Source organism: Pagrus major, chromosome 12 (genome assembly GCF_040436345.1).
Source record: "Pagrus major chromosome 12, Pma_NU_1.0".
In the NCBI taxonomy this organism is placed as follows: domain Eukaryota; kingdom Metazoa; phylum Chordata; class Actinopteri; order Spariformes; family Sparidae; genus Pagrus; species Pagrus major.
This window is the reverse complement of record NC_133226.1, coordinates 28,034,765-28,048,450: the sequence shown is the minus strand read 5'-3', so window position 1 is coordinate 28,048,450 and position 13,686 is coordinate 28,034,765. Positions and strand designations below refer to the sequence as shown.

The following is a 13,686-nucleotide window of genomic DNA, read 5'->3' as shown; positions in this document are numbered from 1 at the left end:
TCTCACTACATGATGCAATCAGATGAATCTTTAACTGTGTTGACCGTGTTGTTTACAGTAGGGAGGTGGAGAGAGTCTGTAACTAAAACTGAAAAGAGCATCCAAAAATAACCATTTCATGTTTTAATATCATGCTAATCGTGAATACTGATATCATGATTCTGTGACAGGATCTTCTACATCGTGCGTGAACACTGCAGACCTCTGCCAGCCGAGTCGGCTAACTTCCTGTTTAGACCGAATGGATCAGATCGTGACAGTGAAACGACGGTTGTGACACTTCAATCACAATGAAAGCGTCTTTGTGTGTGTTTTTAAATTAAGCCGTTATTGCTGGTAGACTCAACATATCTTCTGTCAGTAACAGAAAGTGATATCTGCTCTTTGAAAGGTGACATATATTTCACTCTGCTGTGATCACATCCAAACAGGCAGCACACACAGAAACAGTCATGTTATCGGGAGAACTGAGGAAAAACAGATTTTACAGTTTTGATGCAACAATAACCTTCAGTCGGTCTCGGTGAAGCTCCCCTCAGAGGCCGAGCAGCAGCCTTCGCTTCATGTTGAGTGCTTTGAATCACACGATTGTTCATCAATCATTCACCAAACACATCAGAGTGGATTCAGCTCCATGCAGGATAACCCTGCCAGGAATGTCTAATGACTGCATTGACTTATTTTTGTTGTGTGTTGAACTAAAAGGTTTGTATGTTTGTTGACCTTGCTGCTGTGGTCGCTGAATGTGTAGGCCTTTACTCTTCAGATCTCCATTAGCCTCTGGAAGTGGTCACTAGTTTCCCTGGAGTCCACGCAGAATGATTGCTTGTTTGTTGGATTTCTGACCTTTTTAAAGATTTATTTTGGTACCTGTCCGAGGCCAGCGGACCCCTGAATGTCATGCTGTTACAAAGGAACCTGAAAGCACTTGAACTCACTTTGTACTTGGCCGATGTGGATAAGAGAGCTGAGCTGGAGTCGATCTACAATGCACTCCTCACCAGCTTTGGGTAGACACTGAAATGGGATGACAGATACAAAATGAGATTTCCTCTGCCGTCTGGGATCAGCGCCAGAGATAGCGTGAGGAGCTCAGACATCCAGAAGGAACCAGGTGAGGTGATCAGAGACCTCCTCAGAAACAGCTCAGGAATGACTCAAGGAACGTGACAAAGAGCTCAAGGCACCTGGTGTGAGGCCCCACTGTGGACCAGACTTTGATCTGTCAAGGCATGGACACAGGACCTCTGGGACTGTCCTGTGGTGTCTGGCAGCAGGGCGCTGGCATCGGACCTCTTGAGTTCTTTCGAAGTGGGGCCTCTGTGGATCAGACTTGTTCCGGCATGTCCCATGGATGCTCTATCGGATTGGGATTTGGGCAACTCGGAGTTCAGATTGACATCTTGAGCTCTTTGTCGTGTTTTGCGAGCCATTTCTGAGCAGATTTTGTGGTGTGTCTGGACACATTGTCCTGCTGGGGGGGCGGCACTGCCTTCGTGGGTGCCGTTACCATGAGGGGACAACTGGACCCAAGGTTTCCTAACAGCACATTGAATTGTCACAAGATGATCAATGTTATTAACTTTACCTGTCAGTCCTTTAAATGTTGTGGCTGATGGATGTAGATCTCATCCGGCCCGGGGACACCTCAGGATCCTCCAGGAGGAGCTGAAAGACGCTTCTGGAGACAGGGACGTCTGGACTACCTTGTTCAGACTTCTGCCATCGCGACATGACTCTGGATGAGCGGCAGAAGATGGATGGATGGATGGATGGATGGATGGATGGATGGATGGATGGACTTGAACACACAAAACCAACTTGTCAAAATTGGATTGTCAGAATTCATGAATCAGATATGACCAGCTGTCGCGTTTAAAGCCGGAGCAGTTCGACTTTCCACTGTCCTGAATTACCAAAATGTCTTCTAGTCTCAGACATTCAGGAAGGTTCATCCTGAGAACGTTTGCGTCAGCTCTGCCGCTCAGGGCAGGATGAAGTTTGCAATGTGACATTGAAGCGTTGCACATCGAGATACAGAAGAGTCGATGGGAAGATGAGTTGGGGAGCGTCTCAAACATGCGAGCACAATGGCCAAGAGAGCTTTTCAGATTTGTGTTAATAGCTTTTTCATTTCTTTGCAGACACTTCAACTTAATTTTCACCCTGACCTCTTCCCACTGCATACACAAACTACCTTTTTAAAAATGATGAGCTAAAGTGATGCATTTTTCATGAATAGCTTTCTAATATTTCTAATCATACAAACTTTAAACCAGTTTTACACTCACCTTGGCCTCCTCCCATTGAATATTCAACCTCTCGTTAATACAATTCTGACTTGTACTCTTCAAACCCAATTTTACATTAATTCTTTTATTCATTTCCACCTGCAGTAGACCAACTTAAATGACTTTCATAACTCTCTTTTTTTCATGACTTTATGTATCTACATGATGATAACCGTTTTATTTAACATATTTGAGCAGCAAAACTTAAATGTGAGAACAAGAACGACTCCCAGGGTGGTCCGTCCGTACTTTGGGTACGAATATGAAAAGATACTTTTTTGCGTAATTAACTGATTCATATACAGATTGCATTATCTGTAAATATAAGTTTTGCTGTCCCTGTGTCATTTGGTCTAATATTGATAACCGATGTCTCTCAGCTGCTGTCTGTCGTTCTCTCTGCTCGTCTCTCATGTTTCCTCTCTGCTCTGCTTTCTTTATCTCTCCTCACAGAAAATGCCATCCAGTCGTTCGGTTACGGCTCAGAGGGAGGGACTCTTCTTGTAACCGAACCGTCATCCACCTTCTTACCTCCCGCCCAGCCGCCGATCATCTCCAAACCTGCTCCCTCTCTACACGGCAATGCAATCAAGCCCATGGACAGTGCTTGTATGTTTTCCACTTGTGCTAACCTGCAGGTGGGTTTTTTTCATAATTATTGTATTTACAGTTTGTGCTTGACCTACATGACACGGAGGGAATATTAGGCCTGTCAAGTAGTCGAGTTGAACCTCACATAAGTTGATGTCTGTCAAATTTGATGGTACATAAGTTTACAATTATAAATAAGGAGGTTTGAATGAAGTAGTCATTTTGACACAATGGATCGTCTGACAGAAACAATAAACCCCAAACCAAACAATAACTCTGTTTACAACACTGTCACCCCTGACGTGGTATTAAGAAAGCCTTCGTTTGTCCTACTTCACATCTGATTGTTGCCTTCATTGGCTGCGTAATCAAACTGTAAACTCATAGTGGGGCTCTGGCTGTGTCTGATGGTTTGTGAACTGTAGTTCTGTATAGATTTTGCTTGTTTTGAACCTTTATTTGGGTAAGATACTGAAACAAAATGAAACATTAACTCCTCTCCATCCGTCTGTTTCCTGGCCTGAAGCCTGAAGCCTGAAAACTTTAAACCCTTTTTCTCAACATCTCTGGCTCTTTATTAACTGTCCGGTGTCTTTATGAGGCAGAACTTCAATAAAACGCTGCTGTTTTATCAGTAAGAGATAAAGAGAGACAGTCGAACAGGAAGTCTGTACATTCAGACGGTGCTGAGGAGGTCAGAGCAGAACAGATTTATGTGGTTTGCTCTTCTTCACCTGCACACACATTAGCGTCATCCTGCCTGCATCCAGTGAAAGTGCAAACCCATCCATTATGTGCAGGCAAGAGGTGTAAGGCTGGAGGTTAGAGGCCAGTGTAAATTGCTATCCATTATGTAAGAGATTTAAAGCATGAATTATAGAACACCTCGACATATAATGTGGCTGGATGTAGAGATATTTTACTCAGTTGCTTCACTTTTAGCTCATTTATACCTTGTTGTGGAGATTAAGTCCCCCAGGTAGCTTATATTATATTTTATTTATACAACTGCTGAAGGTAAATTAAAAGATAAGAAGGGACACCACATCTCCTGCTAACCAACCGGTGCTATAGAGTCACGATGTGGTTAGCCTAGCTTAGCAAAAAGACTAAACACAAAGGGAAACAGCTAGCCTGGCGCTGTCCAAAGTGCTAAACTACACCAACAGCAGCGCTAACATCTCGACCAGATGTACCAGCAAACCATCCAGATTCCCCAGGACACTCAAACTCAAACGCTGTATGAGCCCTTCAGCTCTAAAACTCTCCTGTTTCCACCTCGACAACAATAAAGCTACACCACATGTTGTTTCCTGGCAGGCACTTGCTGTGTTAGAGGCAGAAAGAGAAATGGAGAGAGCGAGAAATACTCCACCAAGTTCTCGGCGAAGGTCTTAAAGGATGTTCGGATGTTTCCATGTCTAACGATCCTTGAAGGGAAATAAGTTCTCCTGACACCATTTAGAAAACAAAGCAGTAACATTTAAAACAGATTTGATAATCAAGAAAACAAAGTCTCTGTAATTCAGATTTTTTCCGAGTTGGTTTTGAAATCCTGTCGATTTTTGAGGTTGGCAAGTAAGCTGACCAAACCTGGCAACCCACGGCTATACAGTTGCTCAGTGGGCGGTGGTGTTTTCAGTGCCCCTGGTTCTGGTTCTGGAAGTTAAATAGTAAAATTACCTTTTTCTTGTAGGTCCAACAGATTTTTCCTGATTCGACACTGCAACATGAGTCGCACCTGTTCAGTCGTTCAGTTATAAAGATGAGTTGATATTTTAAAAACTCAGTGAAGTTGATGAAATGTATTGTCTCCGTACTGTTTTCAGTTGAGTCTACGTCAAAAAGAAATAATAGAGTCAATGATCACATTCTGTCTGTTTTATGTTTGACGCAGCATCCTGAACTCTTTCCTGGAGTCAGTGTTGAAACAACAGGTGTGGTTCCTCCCTCACGGGATGGGACCAATGTTTTTATACCATCACTATTGATTTACGGCAGCGCCGGTGTCCTCCCGCCCTCCCACAGCTCATGTCTCCTGTCTGCTCATTGTGATGCTTCCCTAAACTCAGCCGTGCCTCGGGGTCGATGGTGTTTCCCTTCATGTCGAGCCTGCAGACATCCTGGTAGCACGGGGAGGCTGTCTGGTGCCGCCGGCTCGCTCGATACTCAGCAGGGGGGTGTTTGTTGGGATTTGGCAATGTTCCATTCAGCTGACATGACTGAGCCGGTGCAGGTGTTGCAAAGACAGGAGTGCAGATTAATAGATTCTGTTGGAGTGCACTTGAATGAGGACATCAGGGTTGTGCACCGGGTGCTTTAATATTGAGGTCCAGGGTTCTCTGGGGACAGAAAGATGAAGGATTTCAGGCGACAGAGAAACCTGTGAACCTTCAGCTTTGTTCTGGTGGCACAGACACACACCATCACCCAGTCTGAAACAGTCTGAAGTTAAAATTAATGGATTTTTTCTTCTATTATTATTTTTTATTGCTTTTATTTGGGAAATGATTCTCAGATTTTTCAAACCATCATTTTGGCCGTGGAGTTGATGTTTGTACCTTTAGCTCCGTCCTTTGAGCCTATTTTCCTTTAAACTGTCACCATTAGTGTGCTGAATTAGCTGTTAGCAGTTCCTGTTCGCAGTGTGCTCATATTTATAGAAATCACTGGATTACATTGATACTGAAGAAAAATTCTTAATAATGATCATCTTTTTTATGATTTGAAAGAAGATTTCTGAGCCTTTATGCAGAGATAAATCCTCAGGAAGTGACTGACACTGAACATAAAAACATGTGTATGTATGTGCGTGTTCAGATCTGAGTTATGTGAGGAAGGAAGTACAGCGAAGACGTTGATCAGAGCTCAAGGCTGCAGACGTGTCGGTGTGAAACGCTGTGTGAACACCACAGTGTGTTTACATCAGACCTCCACAGGGGAGCTTTAAGTGTGCGCTGCTGTACGGGAGTAACAAGGTCGACGCCTCCACGCTAAATATCCATATTAATACAACTGCTCTGTGAACATTAACACCAACACACGCTGATGTGTTCGACTGAACGTGAAGCTTCACCCACAGAAAGACTTCATAAAGATCAGTGGAGAAATAAACTACAGCAGTCAAATCACACAGATGATGAGTCTGAAAATTCATTAATAACTTGTTTTGTTTCTGCTTTGGTGCCTTTCACAATAAAAGCCCTAGACATACCAGCACACTGTGTAACTGCTGATCGTTCCCAGTCGCCACAATAAATGTTAGTTAAACCACAGATGAGTCCAAACTGAGCGTTTCTTCATGTTGCAGCTTTACGTTTGTTTAGGTGGAATTTTCTGTTTCTCTGTCACATCACTGTGTTAATGCTCTGGTTAGGTTTAGGCACAGAAGCCACTTGTTAGGGTCAGAAAACATCGTGGTTTGGCTTCAAATACCAGCTTTGGTCGCCACGATCAGAGATGGAGAGGAAACAACTTCCTTAACAAATAGCCGGTTTTGGTCGCCCCTGCCTGCCGTGTGCAAGTGATGTTTAATTAATGTATTTAAATGAAGAAAATAACATTTATACACTGAGACACGCACACGTGACTACAGCAGCACTGTGAAATGAACATGAACCCAAAACAAATGGCCTTCGACTCACTCTGAGTCTGAACCTGTCATTTAAGAAATAGTGAGCGAGATGACACCATGTTGCGACGCCTCCTGTACACAATTTAAACTCCAACCTGAACCCACCCAGCACCGCTCCGTCGGGCCCGGGAAACCTGCCAACTGTATCTGTCAGCACTTTGAAAGCATTTCTACATACCTGCAATGTGCATCTCCTGTAAATAATGACGGTCCCACAGCAGCAGAGAGGAAGTTCTGTGTGAAAAGAGACGGACAGGAAACAGATAAAGACAGATATGATATAAACACAGTGTCCCTCTGGATGTTGGACATCAGCTCATACATGCTGCTGTGGATCTCTTTTCTGAATCCTATCATTTTCCCCAAAGCACATGAACACAGCTATCATTTCTCTGAGCCGTGCTGAGCAGTCAGTTTACAGGAAGCAGACCTGCAGAGGCGTTCGGTGTCAGCACAGGTTACTGCGGTAACAGTCAATATGATAATGATTCATCCCAGGCTTTAATGAGCGCTACAACAACCTGCTGTATGTGCACATGGATGCATATTTATGGACATGTATATTTCAGAGGAAATGATAATGATCCGGCGTGCGGGCTTCTCTTCCCGCTCTCGATGATATCCCGTCTCTGAAAAGAGTTTTTCTTCCTTCCTCGGCGAGCGATAACATCTGATTGGCTCTCCCACCCAGGTACCGGGAGGAGATATGCTAATGAAGTGCTGACAAAGAGGCTGATGGAAGACGGAGATAAATGATGCTGTGTGTGTGTCACGCTGCTGCTCTGCATTTCAATGACGGTGAAGCTCGTGAAGCTCATTTTAACTGTTCGTCATCCCTCTGAGAGACAATCACAAGACGTTTCCTGCTTCTGAATTTTAAACAGTACCACCAGGATAATGATAATGATCATATAAGCTCATCTTATGGCCGCTTTTAATTATTTCAACCAGCGAGAAATACGACAATTCCCAGGAGGCAACAGTCTAAAAAACATGGAAATAAAAAGACGTGAACAACAAAAACATATCAGCAAAGCAATCCAATGACACAAAACAGTCAACACAGTGACAAGAACACACACATAATATGTCTGTTATATCTGTGTGTCATCTGCCAAAAGAAATCATGAGTAATAAAATAAATAAACAATAATTAAGATGACTTATTAAATCTGAACTGAAAATGAGGGTTAATACAATCAAATAGAAGAACAATTCAGAGAAACAAGCCATGAGAAGAAGTAATCGGGTAGTCTACTGTCAGCATGCTAACCAGCTAGCTCCTAACAGCACTCTGACAGTCTAACAGCCTGTAGTTTCAGCTGGAGATGTAAAAGTTCACTACTGAGTCTAATAAGTCAACAAAATAAACTCACTGAATGTGAAGAAAGGAAATATTTTGACACCTGTTTTCCTTCTAAACAGAAAAATACAACCGTCTGAACTCAAGTTTCTCTCTGACTGAACTCAGACGAGCTTCATCGCCTCGTTAACTCATCGTCAAACACACTTCATTCAAACTGGACCCAAACTGAACCACAGTCACCAGAACAGTGTTGGTTTGTCTCCACAGTCACCTCTGGTTCAGTCCAAATCAATCCTCAGTTCAGTAACATGTGAAAATGTTCTGGCTCTACACGCCGATGATGTCCGACTCTCTCTCTCTGTCCTCTCCTGTCCTCGCCTGCCGTGTCTTCTCGTCCCTGGAGTCATAGTCCTGCTCAGAGCTGCTGTAAATCGCCTCTGTACTGTGTCCTCTGTCTTCACACTGACCTCCGTCTCTCTCAGAGGCTGAGTTCAGTCCCGGTCTGCTGTCCAGACGTCTTCAGTGTCTTCACACAGACGTCTTCACACAGTGAGCAGCAGTTAGCAGTTAGCTTCCTCACATGTTGCCTCTTTATGCTGCGTTCTTACAGTGATCAGTTTCCTTCAGTGTGATCTTTAGCTTCAGTTCAGCTTCAGCAGTGCAGAACTGGGTGTTTCTTACTGAAATGCACCTTCTGAGGACGAGACGTGAAACATGGTTTATGGAGAAAGATGTTCAGACTTTTACCTCAGCTACCACCTGCTGTCCTTACTGTGATATAACTGTAATGTACTGTGGTATATAGTAATCATTTTATATTATGCACGACTCTGCCGCTGTACATAAAAGTATGTTTGAAAAGGTTTTGTATTATATTAAAGTCGATTCACATGTAAATCAGTTCAGTTTTCTGTCGAATGCAGAAATCTTTATTATTATGATTATTATTATTATCATAGTCAGCTCCTAATGCATGCTGGGTAAAATGGACGGACTAAATGTTTGGTTCATAACGGATGATTTTTTTTCAAACAGTCTTCAGTGTTTGTGAGTGGCAGGTTAGTTAAAGATCAACATCCTGCAATTATAACGCCAGAGTCACAAAAACTCTCTTTTAATGAGTCCGACTTGTTTGTCCTGACTGTGCGTGGGCGGACGAGCAGGAAAATAAAGCTTCACAGCGGTAATTGTGTGTTTCTGATACTTTCTCCTAATGAGTTCTTGTTTTACAGGATGGAGGTCAGAAGTGCGTCCCCTCTGATGAGTTTGAGTGCGAGGAGGTGAGCAGCTCTGATCCCACACACAAAACTCGTTACTGTTTTCATAACGTCCACACACACACACACACACACACACACACACACACACACACACACACACACACAAACACACACAAACACACACAGTATCTCTGTCATTCTCAGTATTTTTGGCATGTTTGTTGATGAGGTTCAAGCACACCATCTTTACAACAGATTATTAATATCAGCTGACGACAGAGAGGTTCATCGTGTTCATTTCACTGCAGAAGTTTAATGGTTGTACTTTTATTAGTAATTATATTTCAGAGAATATCATCGTTATATCGGCATTTCCTTTTTCTGTTGTCGATCGAACATACAGACAGAATTCAAAAAGACAATTAAAAAGAAGAAAGTGACAAATCAGACCACTGCTCGTGTATTCAGTGTTAGCTTTCACGAAAAGACGCCGCAGGTAACTTCACTGCAGTTCAAAGTTCAGTCCACAGTTATGAATTACAGCTATCTGCAGGTAACATTATACTGTATTCTCTAACTGTATATTTCCCACAGTCACTGTAAATAGTTTAACTACACTGTATTTTAACATCTCTTATCAAGCTGTTTTTAAACTAAACAGCGACAGAGACGCAGAATATAAGATGAGGATATTTACACCGGCAGCTTCTGATTCTGATTCCTCATCACTGACCGACCTTGGCAGCAGAGACGGCTGTCTGGATGTTTTACTGTCTGAGAAAAGCCGGTGGAAAGTCTGTGACTGTTTTATTAGAAACAAAAGGAGGGAGAGAGACGCCGTCAGGTTTTAAAAGGTCAGACAACAAAAAAAAGCTTTACTGACCATAAAGAATATTACATCAAGTGAAACGATGCGTGATACATTATTTTACCTCCGTCCTCCGCTCAGCATCACAGCACAGGATTGCATTCAGTCGTTATAACATAATAATATATAACTTTATACATAAACATGAACGCTAAGCTTCAGTTTTTATAGTTTTGAAGCTAAATGTTTTATTCTCTGATCAAACTGAAGCAGAATCATGAGCAGGAAAGAGTTTAGCTGGAAATACAACAATCAGCTCAGTGTTGTTGCCATCTGCTGCCGTCTCCATGCCACATGTGCTGTGGGTGGACGGGCAGGAGGTCACTGCTCCCACAGACACTGCAGGATGAGAGCTCGACCCGATATGACCTCATGTGTCAGTGCAAGAATACATATTTATCTAAAGAAAAAAATTCATTCATTTTTATTGATTTATTTTCATTTATATGTATCATATGTATATATATGTATTTTCTCCATTAATTAATTCGTTGTTTGTTTTATAAAATATCAGAAAACTATGAAAAATGTCCTCAAATGTTCACAACCGAGAGATACTCAGTCTACAGTCACAGAGGAGGAAAGACAGCAGAAGATATTCACATTTAACGAGCTGACAGCAGCGAATTCTGACTCAGACCGATTGATCGACTATCAGAACAGTTTGTAATTAATTTAATAGCTGACAACTGATCGATTAATCGTCATAACAGCTGTTTCAAGCTGTCTGCTCTCTGTGTCTACAGATGAGAGGATTCACCAACATGTCCTGATATCTGATCAACAGGATCAGTTGTTTGCAAAAAGTCGTTTCCCAAAACAACATCCAGTGTTCGACCGTTGAAGAGAACCAGGGACGGGCCTGACCTTCCTCATCCCGATGACAAAGCTCATCTTTGGGAATCAGTGGCAGTTGGACTTGGATAGGTTTAGGAAAAGATTGTGGTTAGTGTTATATTAAGTACCTTAGGTCCATGTGTTCCTCCTTATGCAGACGATATATGACGTTATATGTGGACTGAGGAAGCAGCTTATCAGGACCCACGTTAACGTTTCTTCTAGTGACTGTAGTGATAATTACAGCAACATGAAGGAAGTAATGTGAGGTCGTATGAGGAGCGAAAAAGTCTGCACAGGGAGGAAAGTTCAGGACGGATGGTCGGGTCAAACAAGCAACGTAGTAACTTACTGACATAGTGAAGTCACGTAACGTGCGTAACATAACTGCAGGTCTGTTAGTGACTGTAGTTATTTTACGTTTTAAACCTAACCAAACTGTACCCTGAAGATCCAGTTCACCTGTCTCTGGTGCGCTGCAACGGTCGCGTTGTTTTGGGAGACGCTTACATCGACCTGTTCAGTCGTTCAGGATGTGTTGTACTCTTTATACTGCCTCACCTGACTTCCTCCTTTGCTTCCACCTCTGTGGCTGGTTTCCTCTCTACAACGGAGGTGGCGAGTGCAGAGTTGGCACAGCCCACAGAGCCACACCGGGCTCATTTATGGGAATTACATCAGGTTGAAATAAATCAGAATTTCCCCTTTGGTCCTGGTCTGATCCGAAAGTACAGTTCCATAATTCTGCGCACTCAGAAATGCACAAATTTGACTTCACAACTTCCAGAAAACAACTGGAAGTATTTCAGCGTCAGCAGCGTTTGGATCTGACGCCGGCGTCGAGGCACTTTTCATTAAAAATAATGACCTCGCTCTGCACAATGCAATGTTTCCACACACAGAACAACTACAAGAGAAACATCTTGTATTTCTTTTCCACTGACTTACCTTTTTCTTTCCTTTGCCTTCCATCACTCTCCTCCTCCTCCTCCTCCTCCTCCTCCTCCTCCTCCTCCTCCTCCTCCTCCTCCTCCTTCCTCCCTCCTCCTCCTCCTCCTCCTCCTCTTCTCCTCCTTCCTCCTCCTCCTCCTCCTCCTCCTCCTTCCTCCTCCTTCCTCCTCCTCCTCCTCCTCTTCTCCTCCTTCCTCCTCCTCCTCCTCCTCCTCCTCTCCTCAGGCTCTGTTGGCTCAGGGGTCAATAGACTCTCAGGACTCTGCGGGGCCCAAGAGCAGCAGCCGGCACTCAGCTCCGCTGCTCCACCACATCTCTGTGACTGTGTGTGTGTCCGTCCTGCCAACGTTTCTACTCTTCTTCTCATAAACATGAACCCACACATACATACTGCACACACACACACACACACACACACACACACACACACACACACCCTAACACACACATACACACTCATGAATGGCAAGACCCAGAGAAAGTCACATGACTCGACACCCTCTGCTACGGGGAAATGTCAACCAACAGACATGCGATCATGGTCAGCGGCCGTTGGAGGAGGGAGAGCGTCGATCAGAGGACGTTCAGATCAGCCGCACACACACGGACAGCGAGGGAGAGGACAGGAAGAAGAAACTGGACTTTGTGAGAGAGACAAACAACAAAGGCAGAGACAGACGGACTGTTGGGATTTTGGATCACAGCGACTTCACTTCCCATGCTCCGTGTCTGGAGGGTTTGTGTGCTTTTTGTTCAGCTCCGGCTCTGACTCACTCCCTCCGGCTTTTTTGGATCCGAGACAGCTGGGCTGAAAACACACACGGACTCTGGCTCCAGCACAAAACCACACACACACACACACACACACACACACACACACACACACACACACATGCAGACTTAAAAATCGCGGCATGAGAGAGAGACGTCAGGACAGATGGGTCCGGTCCTTCCATCACTACTCTGGACCTCTCGAGTGGCAACAAGTCTATACTGCATACATACAAATCACACACACACACACACACACACACACACACACACACACACACCTTCCTCCTTGTCAGCGGGCAAACAGGGTCCCCTCACGGACACAAACACTCATGCTGTACACCAGTGTGCTTTCTGCGGGTCTTTATCTTAATTTTGTTGTCGACATTCTGTAAAAAAAAAAAATTCATCTAATGTGGAAAAAAGTCAAACAGAGTCTCAACGGGAGAGTGTATATTTCACATACTGTCAGTGTATAGTTGTGTGAGTGTGTGTGTGTGTGTTTGTCTTTCTTTACGTGTGTGTGTCTGTTGGGGAGTGTGTGTTTTTCTGCGAGGCGTGTGTGTGTGTGTGTGTGTGTGTGTGTGCGCAGCAGCAGAGAGAGACTGTAAGGATTTAAATCTTATAAGAAAGTGAATACCAACATGTGAAGCTGTTTCACGACTCAATACTTAGTGTTGGCATTTAAATACCAGTGAACTGATGGAGCCGACGTATGTGCTGTTTGAAAATCAAATATCTGGATTCATGTGGTTTGAATCACCGTGTTTGAGGTTTGCAGAGGGTCATTTTCAAGTGATAAACTTTGAGTTTGGAGAGAAAATTGTAGAAATTCAACTTAAAGTCTCACAGAAACATAAAATAATACTTTTACTTCTCAGATTATATGTTGTAAGAGCCACAATAGAAGAAATTCAGAGAAAATGAAAAGAGAAAAAAGGGAGTTGTTCTAAAAATTCTCATGAGGGAGTCGATGGTGGAAAGTCGAACAGTGTTCATAGTTCATAGTTTATCTTTGTTACTACTTAAAGTTTGGATTTCACAGTTTTACATCATTATGCGATGCAAAGTTTGTAAAAGGAACAGTGCTGGATTCGTTTGTGTCGGTGTAGTTTGTGCAGAAACTTCACTGCTGCGTCTGAAACAAAAACCACCGTCAGAAAAAAAGAAAAAGAAAATCAATAATTTCCATTCAGGAGACGAGCCTCCGGCCTTCT

The 13,686-nt window shown here is 43.4% G+C and overlaps 1 protein-coding gene across 1 annotated transcript in view; it reads left to right on the top strand.

The window, feature by feature from the left end:
* Nucleotides 1-12,067, top strand: part of LOC141006085 (GDNF family receptor alpha-2-like) — an 84,311-nt gene extending 72,244 nt beyond the window's left edge. Inside the window, exons 8-10 of the mRNA XM_073478199.1 lie at nt 2,745-2,929; nt 9,055-9,102; nt 11,924-12,067. Coding sequence (XP_073334300.1) covers nt 2,745-2,929; nt 9,055-9,102; nt 11,924-12,067 — 377 coding nt within the window. The remainder of the gene's footprint in view (nt 1-2,744; nt 2,930-9,054; nt 9,103-11,923) is intronic.
* Nucleotides 12,068-13,686: the final 1,619 nt, after the last annotated feature.